This window comes from Leopardus geoffroyi, chromosome E1 (genome assembly GCF_018350155.1).
Source record: "Leopardus geoffroyi isolate Oge1 chromosome E1, O.geoffroyi_Oge1_pat1.0, whole genome shotgun sequence".
In the NCBI taxonomy this organism is placed as follows: Eukaryota; Metazoa; Chordata; class Mammalia; order Carnivora; family Felidae; genus Leopardus; species Leopardus geoffroyi.
In genome coordinates, this window is record NC_059330.1 from 53,396,548 (window position 1) to 53,420,339 (window position 23,792).

The 23,792-nt window shown below is 48.5% G+C and overlaps 1 protein-coding gene across 11 annotated transcripts in view; it reads right to left on the reverse strand.

Moving 5' to 3' along the window:
• The window catches only part of SLC39A11 (solute carrier family 39 member 11), a 429,657-nt gene that overhangs the window by 144,662 nt on the left and 261,203 nt on the right, over positions 1-23,792 (reverse strand). For 10 of the 11 annotated variants that reach the window (XM_045489580.1, XM_045489581.1, XM_045489590.1 and 7 more), the window contains one exon: positions 461-631. The exons of the other annotated variant lie outside the window; for it this stretch is intronic. In XM_045489580.1, coding sequence (XP_045345536.1) covers positions 461-631 — 171 coding nt within the window. The remainder of the gene's footprint in view (positions 1-460; positions 632-23,792) is intronic. 11 annotated transcript variants of the gene reach the window in all.

Below are 23,792 nucleotides of genomic sequence, written 5' to 3' on the forward strand. Positions count from 1 at the left end.
TTTAAAAGGGCGTTAAGCAGGGGCGCCCGGCCAGTTCAGTCGGTTACGCGTCCGATCTTGATTTCAGCTCAAGCAAATCGTGATCTCACGGTCCGAGAGTTCAAGCCCCTGCACCAGGCTGTGCACTGACAGCACAGAGCTTGCTTGGGATTCTCCCTCTCCTTCTCTTTCTGCCCCTCCCTCACTCCCTCTCTCTCTCTCACTGTCTCTCAAAATAAATAAACTTAAAAAAAAATAATAAAAGAGCGTCAAGCGGAACCGGAGACATCCCGGGCTTGTAAAAGGTGCTCCCCACAGCAATAACGCAAGTTACAAATAAAGCCAAGGAAGATTTGCATTCTGTCCCCCACCCCCGTCAAAAAAGGACCCACGTCACGACTGTTCCAGCCGAGCAGCTGAGCTGACGGCGTGACTTTACCTTCAGGCAGGTGGCTGGACCGCTCGGGGGGCAAGACCTCACCTGGAATGTTGTGTATGGTGATGGCCAAGATGAGCAGCGCGATCCTCCTCCAGCTGCCGCCAAGGGACTGCGCCAGGTTCCCTCGAGGAGGCGGCGGGACAGCAGGGCCCTCGGGAAGACCCGCGGCCACCGCCTTCTTCCGCTGATAGGCCTCCCCGTTCTCACTCTTGTCTGAGCAAACAGAGAGGGACAGGGAGAGAGAGCACTTTGAAAATGTGCACGCTGGTCCTTGGCAAGCAGCAGCGGGAAGCAGCTCTCAACCCCGGGAAATGGTCCACTTCCTGACTTCCCAGGGGACCGCGGATTCTGTTTCTTTTCCTCTTCCTCCTTCCTTCCTTCACTTGATTCATTTTAGCAAACATTCGCTGAAGAGACGGCGCCCAAAGTACAGGTACTGGAAGGGATAAAAAAAGATGGAACTGGCGCCACCCTAACAACGCCTATTTAAAAGAAACAACATTGAGGAGTGGCCAGGAGCTCAGAGCCTGGAGCCAGGCTCCCCGACTCACCCCTGACTCGTGCACGTAGCAGCTGTGTGGCGCTACACAAGCTGGTTACCGTCTCTGTGCCCTGGTTTCCTGAGTCACAAGATGGGATACTAAGAGGACCCAACCCACAGAGGTTCGTGAGGCTTAAATGAGAGGCTCCACGCAAGGGCTAAGTGCGTAGGTGCGGACTGCGCTGGCTGTCCTGTGTTCCCTCTTTCCCTACAGCATGGCAGGGTATGTGACCCTCCCCTCCTCTTCACACCGCCTCATGGGAGCCCATCGTGTGCCAGGCCCAGCCAAAGAGATCCCCTCTCCAGGGCCAAGGGACTGGTGACGTGTGTGGATTCTCAATCCGAAAGGTCGTGCGAGGGCAGCCTGACGACCCACGAGGGAAGAGAGCAAGGAAGCAGCTTGGCAGATGACAGAAGGAAGGGGCTGCACACAGACACACAGACATGGGAAATCATGCACCCAGCCAGCCAGCCGGACAGACAGACAGACAAATGGCAGCCTGCGTGTCGTGGGACATTCTGAGCCCCACGGGCTGACTACGGTCCCAGCCACTGGACTTCATGAGCCAACCTCCCTTTCAAACATTCCTCTTGGGGGATATATTTGAAGGATGTCATTTCCTAGGCCCAGGCTGTGCCAACTACCCATGGTCTCCAGGGTCATTTGCTCACTCTTGATGGAGGCAAATCGCCTGGGTCTGAGGCAGTGTCTAGACTGCGGTGCACAGCACGGGACACATATGTGGGAGCGGCTTCCTGGGGGAGCAGAGTCTGGAGCGAATCTCAGGCACGTGGCGGCACAAATGGAAAGGAGGGTCTCGCTATCACGAGTGAACCTAAGAACCTGTAAGTCACAACTCAGTGGTCTTGGACGGGACACGATAGGGCAACCATACATCCCAGTTTGGGCTCGCCACCCCGGGGGTGGGGGGATTGTTGGTGTCCCCTTTCACTCTCAAAGTGTCCTGGTCTGGACAATAAGCGATGTGGCTCCCCTGGCTGCAGGAAACAGCAGCAGCCTGACTGATTCTCCACCGTGTCGGGGGGGAATGTCTCTTGCAGGAGTTAATGGTCATCAACTTGAAGGGTAGAAGGGACTCTCTGTGGTGGGCTCCTTCCCTTCCCTATGAACTTTCCACGAGCAAAAGGATTCTCATCTCTAAGCGGAAAGTTGCAGAAAATTTTTCCCAGAGTCAAATTAAGAAACAACAGGCAACTATAAGGACTCCTTTCGCCCTGACCATGGGGCTCTCCTTTACTTCTTTTCATTTTTTATTTTATTTTATTTTATCATTATTTTTTTTATTTCTGGGAGAGAGAGAGAGAGAGAGAGAGAGAGAGAGAGAGAGAGAGAATGTGAGCAGTGGAGGGGTAGAGTGAGAGGGAGACACAGAACTGGAAGCAGGCTCCAGGTTCTAGGCTGTCAGCACAGAGCCCGACGCGGGGCTCAAACTCACGAACTGTGAGATCATGACCTGAGCCGAAGTCGGAGGCTTAGCTGACTGAGCCACCCAGGCACCCCTCTCCTTACTTCTTGGTATAAAGCAAAGGTAGGAGGGGGTTGATCTTAGCAACCAGAATCTCACTACATAAACTTGACCGGGTCTTTATCTTCTTTTCGGATGAACGCGCCTAAGTGAACATTGCTTTGTATTTCCAAAACGGGGGTGGGGAAGGGGGGGAATCTTCTTTTGAAAATCCTTCTGTGTTTGTTCACTCAAATCAAGCAAGTAAGCCTGAAGAGTAAGCAAGTTCCAAAGGGCAGGCAGACTCAGGCTTCCCCAGGTCCCAGTCGGTTCTGTCTCTCTCACAACAGCCGAATCTCAATGCCCTTAGGGAGAAGGGGCCTTCTGTGGATTCTCCAGAATATGCAGGGTTACCAGCCCCCACCCAGTCAGCAGCCGCAGCTCATATAACCGGCCTCTGGGGACTCCAACAATCTCTGTTGGAAAGCCACTCTACCCAGACACTATTTGCACAGGTCAAAGCTAAATACACATTCACGGCGCGGTCTCCATATGGTGGCAGAGGGCACCCGCCTTCCTCCGGGACCAGTCAGGAAACACCACGGATTCCTTGGGTTTCCCGTGAGCACACAGACCGGACCTCACTCTCCAGTGGGAGCTGATGGCGGTGGGGGGTGGGGAACTCTTCCCCTTGGGATTTTACAATTTAAGAGAGAAGAGACAGAGAAGATAGGAATAATTCCTTTGCATCGGAGGGCAGAAATGTATACTCTCTAATAAACTCTGAAGCTGGTGCTTATTTCTGTCAGGGCCACAAAGGCATCAGACTCTGAATCCGCTGCAAATTTGCACAGAGAGCAACAGAGTTGGGGGCACCGTTAGCAAATCCCAGCCGTGTGCTAGTGTCTAATAGGAGCGACGGAGAAGCAGAAAGAGATAAAGCCACGTGCCCCCACCTGGGGGTCCCCGTGCCCCACCTCGGGGCCCCCGTGTGCGAAAGCTGCTGTGCCCGAACGGGACCTGAGATGGTGTGAACAGCTCACGTGCATGTTAAATAAGCCACTGTTTGCTAACAGCCGCTAATGGGTCTGCAACGAGGAAAATTAGTCCAAATTAATCACTACAGAGAGTACGAACGCCTCCTGAGCAATGAATCTCCTTGCCTCTCCTGGCAGGGCCATTGAGACCACCGCATACCAAGAACACCAGCACCATGAGCAAAGGACGACCGCTTCATGGGGGCAGTGGCCAAGCCTGGGGTGGGGTGAAGAGGTGTGCCAGAGCGACAAGAACCTGTTGAGGGGGGAAAGGTCTGGGCACTTTCGAAGTAGGATTTGGCAAAGAGGAAGGATGGGCAATGTCGATTCGGAAATGCAAAATGGCATTAGTGACATTGGCTAATAGGGAACTTTATCCTCAGTCTTCACAAAAGCCCCACAAAGCAGAGAAGGTTCCCTCTAACAAATGCAAAGCTTGAGGGGCACACCTGGGTGGCTCAGTCGGTTAAGTGTCCGACTTTGGCTCAGGTCATGATCTCACGGTTCGTGAGTTCGAGCCCCACGTCGGGATCTGTGCGGACAGCTCAGAGCCTGGCGCCTGCTTCGGATTCTGTGTCTCCCTCTCTCTCTGCCCCTCCCCTGCTCTCTCTCTCTTAAAAATAAACATTACAAAAAAAATTAAAAACAAAAAAAAACCTTGAAGAGCAGAGAGGTAGAGTTAACCAGTCCCAGCTCACCAACTTGTCCCAGATGGATTCCGAAGTCAAGCCAGGTCTTTGCCTCCAGAGGCCACCTCTTAACCAGGACCCTGTTGTTGACTGGGCTGGGGTGTGAGGGGTGGGGAGGGGGGGCTGTTGATCTGCTCCTTTGCTCACTGCTCTCACTGCCGTGGCATTAAGGGACTTGAAATCCCAGATGTTTATGTTGGATACATTCAGCGTGCAGAGGGGGTTTGGTGAGCTTGCAACCAGTGACCCCAGAGGTGGAGAAGGCTCAGTGGACGTCTCGTATCTATAGTCAGTCCCACTCATAGACAAACCTGAAAACAACGCTTCTGAAACCCTTAGACCTGCTATGTCCAAGGATAAAGCAGCTACAAGTAGAAAATAGTTATCAACACCTAGCGCGGAACACAGGGTTACGATTCTTTCAGAAGGTAAAAGAAAAGACTTCAAAGCTGCCCATTATCAAAAACGCATTTTTTTTTTTACCTGAGACGTTAGCATCTAAGAATCCACACAAAGAAGGGACCCACTGCTGGGGTTGAGCCTGTTGTCCTCCTTTCCTGGAGAGGCACAGTGTTGCTGGATTTGAGAAGGACCACAGGGGAACGGACAGACCTGGCCAAGGCTCATCTCTCCCACTGAAGGGTGGGGCGACCTTCTGTGACACATTCACACAATCACACATGTGATTCTCATCCCAAAGCATCGTATCACAGAGCAAAGCCATCTCTGGTCCGGCAGGCACGAGCCAGAGGTCATGGCAAACCCTGATGCCTGGGTAGGCCCTGTCCCAGTGAAGCAAAAGGTGAAGTCTCTATATCAGTGGCTCTAAACCATTTTGAATCAGCAACTGCTTTTGAAAAAAAAAAAAATTTTAATGTTTATTTATTTATTTTTGAGAGAGAGAGAGAGAGAGAGAGAGAGAGAGAGAGCGCACAAGCCGGGGAGGGAGAGAGAGAGAGGGAGAGAGAGGAAGACACAGAATCCAGAGCAGGCTCTACATTCTGAGCTGTCAGCGCAAAGCCCAACACAGGGCTTGAACCCAGGAACCGTGAGATCATGACCTGAGCTAAAGTTGGCCGCCTAATTGACTGAGCCACCCAGGCGCCCCAGCAACTGCTTTTTAAAGTACAGTGAAAGCTATAATTCTCTCTTCAGCAAAAAAATAAATAAATAAATAAAAATAAAAAAATTAATTAATAAAAAACAAAGACAATTTGAAATAATTTTTGAATCCTCATGGATTCAAGGACCTCAGACCGAGAACATCATGCAAAATGAAAACCACGTTAACCTTTGTTTTCATAACCCATGGGCCCGGGATGGGGCCCACAGGATGTCTGGTGTCCCTCAGATGATGTAACCGGCCAAATCTAACAGGGCCCAGGGATGAAACCTCAGCTCCCAGCGAATGCGGCAACACTAATTAATAAATCACCAGCCACAAGAGCTTTAAAAATGTCCCCAACATATCATTGGAAATGATCTGGTTGAGTTAACAGAAATAGGCAAATCCTCATCTGCCAAGTGCAGAAAACTTCGACCCACTGGAAAAATACCTTCCTTCTAAACCCCATTTACAAAACATATAATGAAGAGTAGTCAGTGATATATATATTCACTACGTCCTACGTATGCACAAACAAAATCAAAAGGCCAGTCTGAAGCAGGGAGAGAGGATAATCTATTTACTTACTATTTTTCCTTCCTGTTGGTTTCCCAGGAAATCAGAATGAGTTGGGAGAAGAAATTCAATTATCAACATGAGTGTGACAATGCTTGCTAAGAATTTGGTTCTGTTTCTTTAATCATTTATGGGATTAGCATGACTTCCTTTATGTAATTAATGCCAAATTTGGGCATGAAATAATGACTCAACATGGGTGAGTATCCACCCTGGCACGTGGAGAGATCAAGGCCCATGGAGGCCCTTCCTGACAATCACATGGAAATTTAAGAAAGAGCCAGGTCATTCTCACAGTCTTGGCAGATGACCCTCCAGTCCAAATATACCCAAAACGAAAGCCTATAACTGTCTCTAAACCTCTCCACACTCAGACTGCTTCCTTTTTGTAAAGCTGTAAGCATAACTACATTAAAGAGAAAGTCTCCAGTGTCCCTATCCCGATGACCGTCATTTGTTCCTACCCCTTGTCCAGTTCATGCTTTGTGTGTGTGTGTGTGTGTGTGTGTGCATATTTGTGGTCACTGCAAATGGTAAAGAGAATAGATGTGGGATCACACTGCCTACCATGGGATCATGGCTTTGTCAACCATGGGACTCTGGCTCTGTCAATCATTAGCCATAAGGCTTCAGAGAAATGCTATATCTGTGCCTCAGTGCCTTTGTACTAAAATGGTTTTTGTTTTGTTGTTTTTTTTTTTTTGAGAGAGAGAGACAGAGCACAAGTGGGGGAGGGGCAGAGAGGGAGGGAGACAGAATCTGATGCAAGCTCCAGGCTCCGAGCTGTCAGCACAGAGCCTGATGCAGGGCTTGAACTCACAGACCGTAAGATCATGACCTGAGCTGAAGTCGGACACTTAACCGGCTGAGCCACCCAGGTGCCCCTTGATTATACATCTTAATGTACAGTTGCATATTCCACTTGTTTCACTTAAAACTCCAGAAACATTTTCTACATTTCTTAGCCTCTGTGACTCTAGTTTTTAATGCCTTAAGGGAATTTTGCTTAGTTCTGAGCCCATCATTTGCAAAACCATTTCTTTTTATTCAAGTTTAATTCAGTTTTCTAGACGCTAAAAGCTGTGGTGCCTCGTCTTGCCACATGGGGGCATACTCTTTCTGCTCCCTCCCACCTAGGAGGGGCACCCACCCAGGAAAAGTACCTTCTTGACCTCAGGCACTAATTCTTTGTTTTATGGTTTCATGGTTCATATACACCATGGGAGCAGAGGGCTGACCTACCCCAGGAAACACACCCCCGCATGTGAGGAAAAGCTCCTAATGCAGATAGAGAAACTTTGTGCAATGGTTCTTAAATCTTCCACGGGCTTACTTGTAACTCCTAGTTGGCCAACAACTGGTTTCCTAACATTGAACTACAGTGGAGCTGTATCACAGGCACATTTTGCAAATTCAGGTATGTGCCGTTGAAAACAAACATGGGAAAACTCCATTTATCCATTCCTCCCTTTCTCCTTTCCATCACTATCCTTTCAAAGAAACTTTGGCTTCAATCGCCCAGAAAGAGAGAGGTGTTCGTTGAAATGGTAAGAAAAATGAATTCTTGGCTTTGGAGGTTCTGGGTGAGGGGCAAGTCTTGGCGGTTTAAGGGAGAAAAAGGATGTTCAAGGGGGTGATTTTGACTCTTCAACATTTTTGCCTTAAATGCTGTCTTTAGAACCCACTGGGCACTTATGTTAGGAAATGGGAAGGTGTGAGTCGTTGAGGCTGGCAATTGAGTGCAATCCATCTCTCGATGCAAAACCGGGCAGCCAAGATGATGCTCGTGGCACCCTCACCCGAGAGAAGTTCCTCAGCTTCCCTGAGCCCTACAAGGCTACTCACCCACGAGTGTCCTTAGATTCTCCACAACCCCTTGGAAATGCCAACATATATGCTGCAAATGTGAAGTCCTGGCATAAAGCCAACAGCATGGCATTCATTTAAATGTTGCCCATTCCATAAGTTTTATGGGCTCCAGTAGTCAAGGGGGGGGGCTGGCCAGGCATTCGACCCACCTCTCCACCATTGGGCAGGTGCCCCAAATAAAATACTCCTGCTGGTAAATACTTCTGCTGGTATAGTAACTGCATTCTGACTATAAAGACGTTAAGTGCATATCAAAGCAACCTTGGAAACTCTAAAAATAGAAGAAAATTTAAATCACACATAAACACATCACCTAAAAACATATATATTTGGAGTTTGGTATACTTCCTTCCGTGCTTTTTTGCCTGGTTTTACGTAACCGGGATAGCATATTATACAACTGAAGACTGCTTTTTATTCTCGCTAAACATAAGCATTTCCCCCATATGACTGAAAACTCTTAGAAGCATTTCCAGCAATAGAAATTATTATTTACATTCTCATAATGTTGGGCATTTAGGCCATTTCTAATTTTTTTTCTATAAATATCACTGCAAAACCTTTCACCTGTATTAACAAGCAGAAATTTGAACAAAATTCCCAGAGCTGAAGTGTTGATGAAAGGGCGGTGGTGGGTTTGGCTAATTAATTTCCAGAAAGGCCATGCCATTTCCATTTCCATGAGGAAAGTTCACGAGTTCTCACCATGGCATTTCTTAGTCAGCATGGGTATTTTTCATTTAAAAATAAATGTATCCACTTATGAAGGAAATGACATTTCCCTTCATTTGTATTTCTTTGACTACAGGTGAAGTTGAACATTTTTCAGAGTTTCAGGTGTATTTCCTTCCCCTTTTGTGAAGGGTCCTCTGTCCAAACAAGGCCTCTTTAATGATATAGGATTAACTAACTCCTTACGGACACGGGTAATTTTCCTGTGAGGTGCCTGTGCTTGTCGATGGTACCTGAGACCCGGCTGGGAGCGGCGGGTGTTCTCACACATCAGACAGGTGTATCCACCTGGCCAAACTGGGATTCCAGCCTTCTTTTAAAAAGTTACGGGGCGCCTGGGTGGCGTAGTCGGTTAAGCGTCCGACTTCAGCCAGGTCACGATCTCGCGGTCCGTGAGTTCGAGCCCCGCGTCGGGCTCTGGGCTGATGGCTCAGAGCCTGGAGCCTGTTTCCGATTCTGTGTCTCCCTCTCTCTCTGCCCCTCCCCCGTTCATGCTCTGTCTCTCTCTGTCCCAAAAATAAATAAACATTGAAAAAAAATATTAAAAAAAAAAAAAAAAAGTTCCTCAGGGCGCCTGGGTGGCTGAGTCGGTTGAGCATCCAACTTCTGCTCAGGTCATGATCTCGCGGTTCGTGGGTCTGAGCCCCGCATCGGGCTCTCCGCTCTCAGCCTGCTTCGGGTCCTCTGTCTCTCTGCCTCTCTCTCTCAAAATTAAAGAAACATTTTTAAAAAAATCCCCTTTGACATTCCTCAAGACAGTGTACTGCCTTTTAAAAAAAGTAGGGGGAGAGGGGTCATCCGCTTCATTTATGCTGCTGGCTGGTATGGTCCCCAAAGCTGTGTTTCTCTCTCAATATTGAAATGCTACTTTTTTCAAAAGCAGGATACATGAGAGCTTCTCCTCCTTCCCTAGTCTTCTTGCTACCCAATGACCCTGGGACTCTTGTAAGTAACAGCAGTTCCGCAAACATTACATACGGCGAGAGGAATCTAGTGTGGAACAGGAGCCCTGCTGGGGCTTCCAAATTTAGCAAATGAAAAAGACGGGGTGCTCAGTTGTAACCGAATTTCAGATAAAATGAAACTTTTTAGTATAAGTATATCCCAAATATTGCCTGGGATATACTTATCGTAAAAAGCATTCATTCTTATTTGACACTGAAACTTACCCGGATACCCTGTATTTTATCTGACCATCCTACTTGTTGCCCCATTTAGTGTCTCAGTTCTCGGGTGGGGAGAGAATGCACAAACCGCATTCCACTCTGAAAGCAGCCACACACTCTTCTCAGTGCAAAACCATCCAAGGAGACACTGCATGGGTCACACGTAATCCAGGGCAGGAAAAGATTCCACTGGAGATGAAGGAAACTTCATGGAAAGATAACTGAAGTATTTATTATGCTTAATTACTAACCCTTGAGCAGAGAAGCATCTGGAGTTTAAGAAATATGATGCAAAACTTATTTACAGGGGTTACCTGGGTAGCTCAGTCGGTTAAGTATCCGACGTCGGCTCAGGTCATGATCTTACGGTTCGTGAGTTCGAGATCCACGTCGGGCTCCCTGCTGTCAGCACAGAGCCCGCTTTGGATCCTCTCTCCCGCTCCCTCTGCCCCTCCCCGACTAGCGCGTGCAGGCTCTCTTTCTGTCTCTCTCTCAAAAATAAACATTTCCCTGGGGCGCCTGGGTGGCGCAGTCAGTTAAGCGTCCGACTTCAGCCAGGTCACGATCTCGCGGTCCGTGGGTTCGAGCCCCGCGTCAGGCTCTGGGCTGATGGCTCGGAGCCTGGAGCCTGTTTCCGATTCTGTGTCTCCCTCTCTCTCTGCCCCTCCCCCGTTCATGCTCTGTCTCTCTCTGTCCCAAAAATAAATAAACGTTGAAAAAAAAAAATTAAAAAAAATAAATAAATAAAAATAAACATTTCCCAAAAAACCTGATTTATAATCTCTGTAACTAGGATAGATGTCTTCACTTATCATTCTAAACATCACGAGCCACACGATTATCAGAGGGTCAAATGCTGCCTGGGTAGGGTGGCTGGTTCAATTCCCTTGTCTTTTCAGTCCATATTTCCCAGGACCTGTAAGTAACCCATGCCTCGCCTATTGATGCTTACAAATAAGCAACTGCTTAGGGACAATACAGACACAAATGGATCTGCATAACTGGTAAAAATTAAATGTACCGGGGCGCCTGGGTGGCGCAGTCGGTTAAGCGTCCGACTTCAGCCAGGTCGCGATCTCGCGGTCCGTGAGTTCGAGCCCCGCGTCGGGCTCTGGGCTGATGGCTCAGAGCCTGGAGCCTGTTTCCGATTCTGTGTCTCCCTCTCTCTCTGCCCCTCCCCCGTTCATGCTCTGTCTCTCTCTGTCCCCAAAATAAATAAACGTTGAAAAAAAAAAAAAAAAAGAATTTATTTAAAAAAAATTAAATGTACCTCCGAAGAGATGAGCTCACTCTTAGCGAGAGGTTTCTCATCCATTAAGCAAACCACCCACTAAAACATGGCTTTTTCCAACTATCTAAGGTAATAATTTATATTCTCAGCCAAGGGAGCCAAAATATCCAATAACATTACCTACCAGGTCAGTTCTTCTGCTGCAAAGGTACAAACAACCAATTAATCAACATGAACTCATTCCTGATGAATTGAATGTGGTCTAAAAATAAATCCCAGGTGGGCTCCAGAGCTGTCTACCCTGCATGTGTGTGTTCAGCACAAATGCTCCCGTGGGAAAGAGATCATTCTAGCTTTGGGGGAGTCCACCCGCAAAAGACATTTGTTTCAAAAAACTCCCAGCACACTCATCGGAGAGAGAAAAAGGGCATCCTGAAAAATACCAGTGCTTATAAGAGGTTTGCAAAGGACTCTCAGCCGACCCCAGAAAGATGGCGGGGGCGGGGGGGGGGGGGGGGTGGGGCGGGAAGGCGTGTGCTTAACCTACATGGTTGTCAATTACCAGGTCAGGGAGGAGGCACCCAGGAGAACAGCACCCACTTCAGGGCTCTTGTCCAACAGCAAATATTAACTTAATTGTCATTGGTTCACTTTCCCCTATGACATAATGCTGTTCTGCTGTCCTCTCTAATTCTGAGAATAAAGATTAATAGCCTAGACCACTGTATCTCCCAAGCGTGGAGTAGAAGTCCATCCGTTGCTGGGTCATGGTGGGAGCTTGTAAGACACCAACTCCTGGAGCCCGTCCTGGAGCTACTGGGTTAGAACCTGTGGGCGAGGGCACATCGTGGGTTCTGGGGCCCAGGAATCTCCCACCCTCACCCCCAAGGTAATTCTGATACATTCTAGATTTTGAAAATTAATATTTTAGACCACTTCAGTACTACTTAATCCAAGTACTTCCTTAGTCTCTAAATTTACGTCAGTCCAGGGGCACCTAGGTGGCTCAGTCACCTGATTCTTAGTTCTATGTGGGCACCTAAGGACACACATGACTGCCAAACGCATGGTGGGGGACGGAGAAGGGGGGAAGGCAAAGGAATTTAAGACCAGAAGGTAAAAAGTAATTGTACCATCCTGACAGAAACCATGGTCTCCTTACATCAAATGAAAATCCTTTTTTTTTTTCTTCTTTTAGAGAATACAGACCGTCACCAGGAAAGGCAGCCACCAGCAGAAGAATTGAGAGAAAAATCAATTCCCCCCCAAACAAGGCATTCTCTTATCTCCCCTGTGTCTACAGAGAGTCTATGAAGGGTCTACGTCGACCTAAACTCTTCCTCTATTTCTATCTCGCATTTCCTCTCTTGTCCTAGGGCTTGGCCACCAGGAATCCAAACACGACACTATCAATGACACCGTTAGGTGCCACAATCATGAGAGTGCACACATTATTAACCAATAGCATTATGGTCTGCAAAGGGCGCTGGGAAACAAAACCTTCCTTTTGCCTAGGGGCACGTGACCGAATGGAAACCGCGGTGCTGGAAAGGTTCATGTGGATCTAAAATTCCACAAACGTTTCTTGGTCCGGGGATTTTCTTGCTTTTCAGGATATGCACAGTTGACACGGGAACACAGTTGGTGGCTGGAGATAACAAGGAAGGAAGGAAAAGATGAGCACAGGCCTGAAGATGTGTGGTTTGTTGGTTGTCTTGGTTACAAGAAGGTAAGAGAGCTTTACCTGGAGGCAAGGGAGAATTTCTGCCCACGGCAGGTTCAGCGGGGAGAATTTACGGGGCACGGGCCTCAGGGAAGGGCAATAGAAGCCAAGTCAGTCATCAGAAGAAAACTGAGGGGCTCGTGGAATTAACCCAGGAAGGCCACAGAACCCACCCTGGAACCCCAACAGAGCCAAGGGAGACCAGGACTCCTGCTCCACCAAAATGCCACCACACACCCATGTGGCAGCACCTCTGTCCTCAAGGCTGGACGCCAAATGCCCCAGTTCAGGTCACTGGCACTGAGTTCTGGCCGCTTCTGCTGGGATAACTTTATTACCAGGTCCGCCCCAGTGGCCAAGCCATGGTCAGCTCTAGCTGCAAGAGAGGCCGGAAGTCCAACTTCTACCCTGGGAGACAGGCTCCATCTTCCACCGGGACTCCAAGGTGGGGGGAAAGGAAATACCAAGCACAGTCGAGAAGTTTGGAAGATAAGCCATTACAGGGGGAGAAGGAGGGAGAGGGGGAAGGAAGGACTAGGGAAGACTAACTACCATAGGGAAGCTCTATTCATGTCCTTGGACATCCATGGCTTTGATATACTTGTCTATATTAAATTTGCACCAGGTCGGGGCATCTGGGTGGCTCAGTCAGTTAAGCGTCCGACTTCAGCTCAGGTCATGGTCTCACGGTTCGTGGGTTCAGGCCCCGTGTCGGACTCTATGCTGATAGCTCAGAGCCTGAAGCCTGCTTCTGATTCTGTGTCTCCCTCTCTCTCTCTGCCCCTCCCACAGTCATGCTCTGTTTCTCCCTGTCTCTCGAAAATAAATAAACATTAAAAAGTTTTTTTACACAATCGCACCTGGTTTCCTGCTGTCCTTAGAAAGCCACAATTAAATGAATGAAACCATGGCATAGAAATCTCAGGTCAACTCTATCCCTAGTCTTCTATACACAACCCTGTGCAAGTCCCAACCTCTGAAGGTCTCAGCTTCTTCCAACTGCAAATGAGCTGAACTAGGTAGACTTCGGGGCCCCTTCCAGCGCGAATTCTATGCTCTGCCGCCACTGGCCTACATGGTCGCTCATCCCAGACAAGTAGGAGAGAGAGGCTATTTCCAATGTCAGTGTTCATCCAACTCTGTTCTAGACTAAGAAATGCCCCAAGATGAGCTTCAGAGACGGCACATTCACTGTTCAGAAAGTAAGAACGTCCACTGAATGAGGAGCAAATTTGTTTGCCCGGAGGAATCGGCATCTCTTTCTGCCCTAAGACGAAAAGCATTATGTTCCCTTTAAATGTATTATGATATTTTCTGACAATACAAACATTCCCAGACATTACAGGAAATAGAGAAAATACTGATAAGGGCACAGGGAAACTAAAAATCATTCACCACCCAGAGGGGACCACCTTCAACAAATCCTGACAGTCTTTTTTATATTTATGCTGTATCTCATAGATGAATACACACAAACACACACACACACACACACACACACACACACACACACACACACGTTTTTAGGTGGATCATACAGTTCTGAAACATGACTTCACGTAGTGGTAAGGTGTGAACATACTCCATATCATAACATAATAATCCCCCCGAGTCAATGGTTCTCAGCCAAATCTCCATCACCTACTGGAGGTCAAGAAGGAACAAGGCAGAGTTTCCAGTAGTCAAACAGAGAACTAACAATATATACTCAAGATTTTTTTTCTTGTCAGAAGGAAAGATGTGTTAATTGTCCAAACCATTTCAAAGTCTGGGTCAACCACTTACCTTCCAGGCCTCTAGTGAGCTTTGGTTGTTTAGAGTACTAAAAGTCATCTGGACAGGAATTATAAACGGGCACTTTACAATTGGCTAAATGTTGGTTGAACTTGGAAGGGTCAATATTTACTGTTCTGGGATTTCTGTGATATAAATGTTACCTTCAGGGTGGTTTCTGAGCCCTTCGTTTTTCAGGCTCAATTTAAATGGTGCAGTAGAAAGAACATGTGTATGGTATGTGTGTGTGGCGGGGGAGGGGGGGTCTTCTACAGCCTAAATTCCGTAATATTTAACCGCTTTCCAGTGCATCTTTGGTCTGTGCACAGGGCCACCACCTCTGATGCCTGAGCAGCGCAAAGGGCTGAGCCCACATGCTCACAACGGCACAGCGCTTAGCACAGAGGAGGTCCTTAAATATTTGTGGAACGAATAATGGAAGCCAAGCACACTCTTCCCCAGAAAAGTGTGCGCACACGTCTACAACACAGAACATTTTGCACATGTTTTCAGAGAGTCTATGGTTTTATTAAAGGTTAAGACCCTCATTCCGAAACATCCTACTGATTGACCAACCAACATTTATTTATGCAAATGCCTTCCATATGGACATCCATCGCAAGGGTCAGCAAATGTTCAGGTAAAGGTCCAGATAATAAATATTTTAGACTTTGTGGGTCATTCCAGCTTCCTGGAAAACTACTCAACTCTGCCTTTGTAGCGCAAAGGGGAGCCACAGACAACAGGCAAATGAGTTGGTTTGTCTGCATTCCAATAAAACTCTTTTTTACAAAAACAGGCCAGATCTTGCCAGCAGACTGTACTTTGCTGGCCCCTGATCCAGGCTACGAAAAGCAGGGTTTTTAACGGGGCACCTGGGTGACTCTGTTGGTTAAGCGTCTGACTCTTGGTTTCAGTTCAGGTCATGATCTCACGGCTTCATGGGTTCGAGCCCCACATCGGGCTCTGCTGGCAGCACAGAGCCTGCTTGGGATTCTCCCTCTCTCTCTCTAGCTGCCCTTCCCACACTCATGCTATCTCTGTCTCTCTCAAAATAAATAAATAAACTTAAATTTTTTTTTAAAAAAAAAGTAGGGTTTTTAGGATTTCTTTAAGATTCAATTCTCTTAGTCATCAGTAGCCCTCATGAGAATTATTCCTAAGCCTTTATGTTCCCCAAAGAAGTTTATGGCCTGGATCCACCCAGCGGCTGGTGTGGATAATTCAGCCATGTGTGAATCATAATGGAGGTCACTGGTCAGCTTGACTAACTCGAAAGAAGAGTCCAGAGAGTGAGTACCATGACAGAATGCTGCATCCTATGGACACCTTGTGGTGTCCATGCAAAGGTTTGCCTTGACATTTGCAAGCATTGTCTGTCCTTTCCCCCAACACTCCGTGCTTTGCGTGGCCCATCTGGACCTGCCTGGGCTTGATAAACCAATGGATGAACCTGAGTTCAGTTGTACGTGGATCCCCAAGAAACAATATGCAGTGGGTGGGACTTTTTTTTTAGCATGCTGACTATTAGAGCTGCCTACTAACAGAAGACATTACTTCAACCTCATCCTCAACAGGGGACAAAAAAAAAGCAAAAAGAGGAGGGGCAGTAGATGACAACCTAAAAAAAGGACACTCTAACCCCCAAAAGGCTTATGTAAACACCGACCCCGCTGTGAAAGGCGACGGCCCAAGATAACCTCAGGACCCTGCCTCATGACCTCCTCTCTCTCCCTGATTCAGGTTCAATGATCACCAATTGAAATGCCTATTCTGCACCAAGCAAGACCCCACAGGCATGGTCACCTGGAAAACTTTTTATCTTCTTTAATTCTAGAAGCAACCCTGGGAGGTAAGTTCTTGCAAATCCTATGTTACAGGTAAGGAAGAGGTTAGCTCAGTGGCCTACCCTAACATCCTTTCAACCAGCCGCCCAGCCATTATTCCCAGCTCTGCCTCCTTCATGGAGCTAACCGGTTGGTCTACCCCCGGTTTGGTGGGGTATGAAATTCTGCTGCCCCTACTTCTGTTTCCATGAGGAGGGACTTTGCCCTAAATACTCCTGGTCTTTTGTGCCCCCCTTAATACCTCCCCATGGGGACAGAGTGAGTTTCTTGAGAGATGAATTTGGGGTTAGCTTCCCCCCTTGCCCTGAGTGTCAGGGTGCCCACAGGCCGCCTGACTTCCAGTCTAGGCCTCCATGCTGCAAGGTTCCCGGGATTCCCCAGCGTGTCTGTGAGTTGGTGAGTAAATTGGCCTAATTCCACAGTCCACCATCACGAATCCCATTCTGATGCACATCACCGCCATTGCCTCTAACCCAATCTTTTGGTATTGAGCATGGAATTTTTATTTCCCTCTGCCTCTTTCGCCTCTTAAAGTTGATTCAGAGCTCGGACAGGGAAGACGGAGGTGTTCAGCAGGAGGCCTCTCCAACCCCAGCCCCCGACCCCAAGCCTGGTCTAGTCTGCAGAGCACAGTGGTCAGTTCGGGGGTGAACGTATGATCTGAGCCGGTCAGATCTGAGCCAGTGGCCTACGGATATTGCCCCGTGGACACCGCCCCCGTGGGCTGAAGCCTAGCCACGCGGGGCAGGAACAAGGAAATGCGCCGGGTGCAGAGGCTGTCTTGATGGTACTGCCCTCGCTGTCCAGAGCCCGAGGCCTGTTCCTGAAGCTGCCCTTGATTCCACGAGTTTTCAGTACCTCTCCCCACGAGTGAGCAAATAAAAGTTGACTCGGCTTCAGCTGGATGAGTTGATTCCTGTCGCCAGCAATCCAAAGAAGTCTGACTGAAATAAGAAAACCTCGGCTACAGAGTGATCCTGCTAGGGTAACACTGCCAGTTCACAGCAGGACCGAGAGTCAAGCCCCCGGCTCCTGATTGCTAGTTTGGGGCTGATCCCCGCCCCCCCCCCCCGGCATTGCACCGCCACAAGCTTTCCCTGCCAGGGGAGCCTCCACCTCCACCAAAACCCAAAGACCCCCGACCCGTTAATTCTCTAAAGCACCAGGGGCACGAACACCTCCTTCTACCATGCAGACGCCTGAGGACGCATCTGACCACCACGCACTGCGGCCACGGATCCTCTGTGCTCACTCCCAAGTGGGGACAGCAGGAGGTTTTAGGGAGGATACACCTGCTCTAGGAGCTTTGTTGCCGTGGAAGTCTCCTGAAAGGACTGGACTGGTGCTTCTGAAAAGAGGCCTTGATCAGAATTATCTGAAAAGCTTTAAGAATCCAGATTCCCAGTCTCGGCAGCAGACCTAGTGGGTCCGCATGTCCCAAGGGAGGAGACTGCCCACGGGCATCTCTGTGGGCTCTGAGGTGGGGCTGCTGCTGCCGGCCCACGGGCCGGCCGGCATATGAGAACCGCTGGATCACATGACATCAGTGTCTTTCCTGGCAACGGGCTCTGAGAATGCCCCACTTCATCAGCCCGTGCTGCCAGGCTGGTCCCTTCCAAGATCACTCACGTCCGAGCACGCATGACAGTCTCCGCTCTTCGGGCACCTTGTATTTTCCTAGCCCTGCTGAACCCTGGTGTCTGCAAGAACCCCGTAATTGCAAAGTAACTGGCCCGCTTCGGGTGACTGTTGGCTCTGTACACGTCACCCCGGGCTGCAAACAGAACAGACATTCGAAGGCCAAGAGGACTTGAACTTGGCCTGCGGGCTCAGACTCGGGTCCGCCTTCCCACCCAGTGCTCGCTGCCCATGCAAATCCCCAGTTCCCTGCACGGTCTCCTGGCCATGAGTTCTGGCCTCATTAACCACTCAGCCCATAGAAGCAGCCAGTCTCCTCAATCCAGCTGGTCCTGGTCCTTGGCCACCCTCGTGTCACCCCATTCCGAAAGCCTATCCAGAGACGAGCAGGTTCGGGAAGGGAGGAGCCTGAAGGAAGCTAGGAGGAGGGCAGGGTGTACAGGTAGGCACAGGTGACCTCCTGTGCGTTCCTCTCCTTTGCCACAAGGAAGGCCTCCCGCACCGAGACTGAAGCCTCCAGACACTGATCGGATTCCACGAAAGCAACATGAAGAACAACAAGGGCTTACGTGGAGGTGGGACAAGTGGACAACTTGCACCTCAGCAGAAGCGCTTGCCAGGAAGACGTTCCAGCGGATCAAGGGTGGGAGCAAAGGGAACTGCGTTCCACAAGGGTCAGCAAAGAAAGTCCCTTTTCTGGGGGACAGGATGTGGTCGGGACCAAGTCTATTCTAAGGCAGAACCTGCGATGGGCAGAAGCACCTGTATGCTGATAGGTAGCGACGAATCTGTTGTCAGCGTGGCCCTAAGGTGAAGCCAATGTCAAGGACACTCATGGGTCGGGTGGGCTCATTTCCAATCAGCCTGGGCTTCTAAGCAAATAGCAATGAGCACATCGAGATGCAAATACTTTACACATTATGTAAATTTAGCTAAATGTTTGTCTCTAAAAGTTTGTTGTCTTTTTTTTTTTTTTTTTAATTTTTTTTTTCAACGTTTATTTATTTTTGGGACAGAGAGAGACAGAGCATGAACAGGGGAGGGGCAGAGAGAGAGGGAGACACAGAATCAGAAACAGGCTCCAGGCTCTGAGCCATCAGCCCAGAGCCCGACGCGGGGCTCGAACTCCCGGACCGCGAGATCGTGACCTGGCTGAAGTCGGACGCTTAACCGACTGCGCCACCCAGGCGCCCCAAAAGTTTGTTGTCTTAATTAGCTAACTATTTCCCTGGCAATATTATCCTGCCATTAATCTGTTCAAGAAACACTTAGGAGAGTGCAAAGGTAAACTTCAGCACAGCTACCCACTGTGTTAAGAAGAACCCAGCTCTACAAGAATGAGTCCCAACTAACAAAGAAAATCCACACTTCCAGACTCATGGGTCCTCTCCACAAAGAACACATCGTACAAAGAACACAAAGTCACATCGTATTTGGGTAAACTTCTGCCAAGGTCGGACTTGCGGGTGGGGGGTGGACTGTGAACAGAAAAATCTGCTGGTGCCACCAGATGGGCACGTGGCCAACAAGCCCAGCAGCTCTTGTACCAATCTGCTACTTTTTCTGCCACGTCCCCATTCACCAGATGGGGAAAAGTGATTCGGACACAGAAGCCACCTGTTTCCCTTGCCAGGATCAATGGGGAAGAAAGCTACAATGGCTGTGAGCCCAGAAGTGTTCCTCTTATTCACCTTTTCAGGATGTGTAGGTGTGTGTGTGTGTGTGTGTGTGTGTGTGTGTGTGTGAGAGAGAGAGAGAGAGAGAGAGAGAGAGAGAGAGAGAGAGAGAAAGAGAGAGAGAGAGAGAGAGAGAATATGCACATGTGTGCCCACATGCAGATTATCACCAATTTATTTGATTTGAGGTGGTCTGGTAGTTTCTCCCAAACTTCCCCTGGGGGCTGTCAGTCAAAGGTGGATGGATGGTGTGGGCAGGGAGGAGTAAGACAGATATGGCCTAAGAGGCTGGCAGGCCGGCTGAGGGCATCAAAGGCTGGGGTACCTCAGTGGCTCGGTTGGTTAAACACCCAACTCTTGGTTTCAGCTCATGATCTCACGGTTGGTGAGTTCCAGCCCCATCTTCACCGATGGTGGGAGCCTGTTTGGGATTCTCTCTCTCCCTCTCTCTTTGCCCCTCTATCTCTTTCTCTCTCTCTCTCAAAATAAATAAACACTAAAAAAACAGAAGAAGAAGAAAAAAAGGAAGGCTAATGATGTGCCTAGTACACTTAATCCGTTCTTAACTTAAGCCCAAAAGGGCAGAAGGCCATGTTGGGGCAGAAAAAAATGGATCATGATAGGATTTGGTGCAGAGTTTTCAAATACCTTCAGATCCCAATACTCTGTGCTGGCAGAGTTGAGCCCAGTCTTGGCTATAAAGTGAGAGCCTTTTAAGATTCATGGTCATGTCAACATTTTCAACTTTCAGGAAGGGTCACCAGCTGCTAAAGGTAATAGAGACTTTCCATCAATACTCGGAGAGGGCTGGTGCCCTTTAAGATTGTCTATTCTGCTTTGGAATACAAAGTAATTTTGTCCTCTTTTCTTTCTTTCTTTTTCCTTCCTTCTTTCTTTTTTGAATAGCAGATTTTTCATCTAATGTCGTTTACTTAGACTAACATTAATACCAGTTTGCACTTCCTAAAAAATGTTACAACCAGAGAGATGGGGAAAAAGTAGGTCACTAGCATCCCTAAAGTGTGCTGGGTGGTTGTTTATTATCCAGAGAAAACTGTGATAGATAGATAGACAGACAGATGGATGGATAGGCAGATAAACTTTACATGTGCACACATGTGCATAAATACATACATGATCTATGTACTATATCATATACTCAATGCTACTTCATTAGGCCATTAAGTTTCCATTTTAAAATTTAATGTTTTTAAAAAATGTATACATATAATTTTTAGAAATTCACCTTGGAAACTGGATCATTGAAATAGCACCCAACGGCTAATTTCCGAGAAGAATGAGCACTATTCCTTACTCCCCAGATTTCCCATCAACGTAAGTAGGAAGGGGAAGGGCCAGGAGGAAAATTGGTCTCTGGAAACAAATGTAGCTCCCAGGAGGGAAACACATTCTCTTTCTCTACCATTTTTGGTTAAGATTTAGGGGCTACCCTAAATCTTCAGAGGGCGTCTGTCTGTGTGTAAGGACACCAGGCAGGCACTATGCCGAGAAGCCCAGATGCCGTGGAGGACGCCCCGCGTGGACCCCAGCGTGGGAAGCTTAGCTCTTGAGCCCTCTGCTTTCTGAGGCAGAAGGGCTGGGTCAGACAGGAGAAGACTGACAGAGAGAGCTATCTGTACTGACCTGAGGTCGCTTGAAGCTAAAGCACAAAGCGAAAAAAAACCAAACCAAAACAAAACCTGGTTCTGAGACAGCAGGAACAAAAACCATCGGAAGTCACGTGGAGTGGGGCTTACCAGTACGGTCAGTGTGGGGACGAGTGAGGCGGCCCTCATGTTCAAGGGCAGACCCTGCTTGGTGAAACGAATAGGATTTAATGGGGCAGAGCAGAAATGTTGGCCAGGCTGGGAAGAGACATTCTCATGTGACCACAGGGGACCGTGAGGAATGGCTTGGTTCCTAGTGGGAAAGGAAATGCCATCCAGCGGGGGTTCGGAGAAAGGGAGAGACGTGGCTGCTGAGAGCTCTGTACTCCTTCAGCTTCCGCCAAAAGTAGAAAATAAATGCCTTGCTGAAAACAAAGGCTTCAGAAGGACATTCTCTCTAGGCAATGTCTGGATTACGACGGACCACAAATGTGAAAGAGGACCTGGGTGGCTCGGTCGGTTAAATGCCCGACTCTTGATTTCAGCTCAGGTCATGATCTCACGGTTTATGAGTTCAAGACCCGCGCTAGGCTCTGTGCTGGCAGTCTCCCTCTCTCTTTGCCCCTCAGGCCCCAAGAAAAAAAAAAGAGGACCACCATGAAACAGGGCTGGAAAATGTAATGTCAATTATGTCAAATGACATGGGAGCTCTCACCACAAAGAGGTGTAGGGCTGAAGCCGTGTGTGTGTGTGTGTGTGTGTGTGTGTGTGTGTGTGTGTGTGTGACTCTCACAGGCTGGGAACCACTGGATGGTACAAGAACCTAACTGAGGCCAGGCCAAGCAGAGTCTTCTGCAGTGGTTCTCAAACTTGAACTGCAAAAACACATACGTACGTACATACATATGCAAGCAAACAAATCAACCAACCTGCTCATTTCAGTAGCGCATATACTAAAATGGAAGAGAAGCCAAGAAGGTAAGCCTGGCCCGTGTCCAAAGATGACACCCAAATGGGTGAAAGCATTCCGTATTTTTGGAAGGACGGAGTTACTAATCAGTGGGCATAATATCTGTTAAGCAAGATGAATAAGCCGTTGGAGATCTCCTATATAACATCGTACCAAAGTCAACGATAACGTGTGTGTGTACCCTTCAAAATTTGTTAAGAAGGTAGGTCTCAGGTTATAATAAAACAACATTTTAAAAAGAAGGATCACTTAAATAACTTCCACAAAAATCATACTAAGTTTTTCTCAGGGCGCCTGGGTGGCTCAGTCAGTGAAGCATCCGACTTCAGCCTCGGTCATGATCTCATAGTTCGTGAGTTCAAGCCCCATGACAGGCTCTGTGCTGACAGCTCGGAGCCTGGAGCCTGCTTCGGATTCTGTGAATCCCTCTCCCTCTGCCCCTCCCCTGGCTCGCACTCTGTCTCTCTCTCAAAAAATAAATAAACATTAATTTAAAAAAAAAAGTATTTTTCTTCAGTGCAGTTGCTTGGAACTTCTGGGAGAACTGGGCAGGGCTCCGGAGTTTGAAGGTGTGACAGGCACCCGAGGGAACATAGTTTAGAGGAGAAAGAGGGATCCAGAAAAACACAAAAGAAGCCCACTGAGAATGGACTCCCTGGCTGTTATGTCCAGCCCAGATTCCCTGACAAGTGTTTACTAGGAATCCTGTTTAGGACTCTTACCAGTTTTGTTCACCTTGCACCAAACGGGACAGATTTATCCCCTTAGGGGTGTATCCCCTCCTCTCGTAATTTCTATTAGAATGACAGATTCCACAATCCTCCTCATTCGCCAAACCAGGAACGTGGGAACAAGCACCTGGGCGGAAAGCCCACGGAACCCATTCTGAGAAACCCTGTTCCAGGAGGACCCAACCAAAGGAAACCCATGGAGAGACACCAGGTGAGGGTCCAAGGGAAGTGGCAAGGAGGTGTGCTTGCCCACGGGACAGGCTGTGATGCCTTTGCGTGTAAGGTTCCAGTCGGAAGCACGGGAGCAGGAACAGAATATCCGACCGAGACAGAGCTGCCGGGCACATCTCAAAACCATAAACCACCTCCCCACCAAAATCTGTCCCACTCGATGCCAGTAGAACCCCGAGCCTGCGGAGAAGTCAGGTCTGGGCTCAGCAAACAGGACCTGGCGCGCCACAGGGTGGGCTATACAGAGCGCAGTGTGCCTGCTGCCATGGTAACCGCTGATCCGCCAGGAATGGGGAAGGAGGTGCTCTGCTAATTGAAACCCGGGCGACACTTTAGCATAAGCCCCAAGGAAGTTAATGCTCATCCTAGATTTTCTCCTATCTCTTTCTCCTCTGTCCGTTCATGTCACCAAGTGGCTTCAAAGTATCCCCTTCCCCCTAAAAAGAAAATCATGCACCAAGATAAGACTTCTGATAAACCACTGAGCAGAATCTCCTTTCCCCCTCAAGCACCACACTCAAGCAGAGCCTAAGATCCCGTTACTCCTTCCTGTTAGTAGCCTATCCATCTCAAAGGAAACCGATTGCCAAAAAGATTCTCAGGAATGCGCTGGCCTCACCATCAACCACCTCCCTGGGCACCCAGGACAAATGTTCTCACCCGGCAGTATGACCGAGGATCACCTGGGGAACCTCACCAGGCAGATGCCCCAACCGATTCCCAAGAGAGTTGATTTAAGCAAATCAGGAGCGGAGCAGGAGTACCT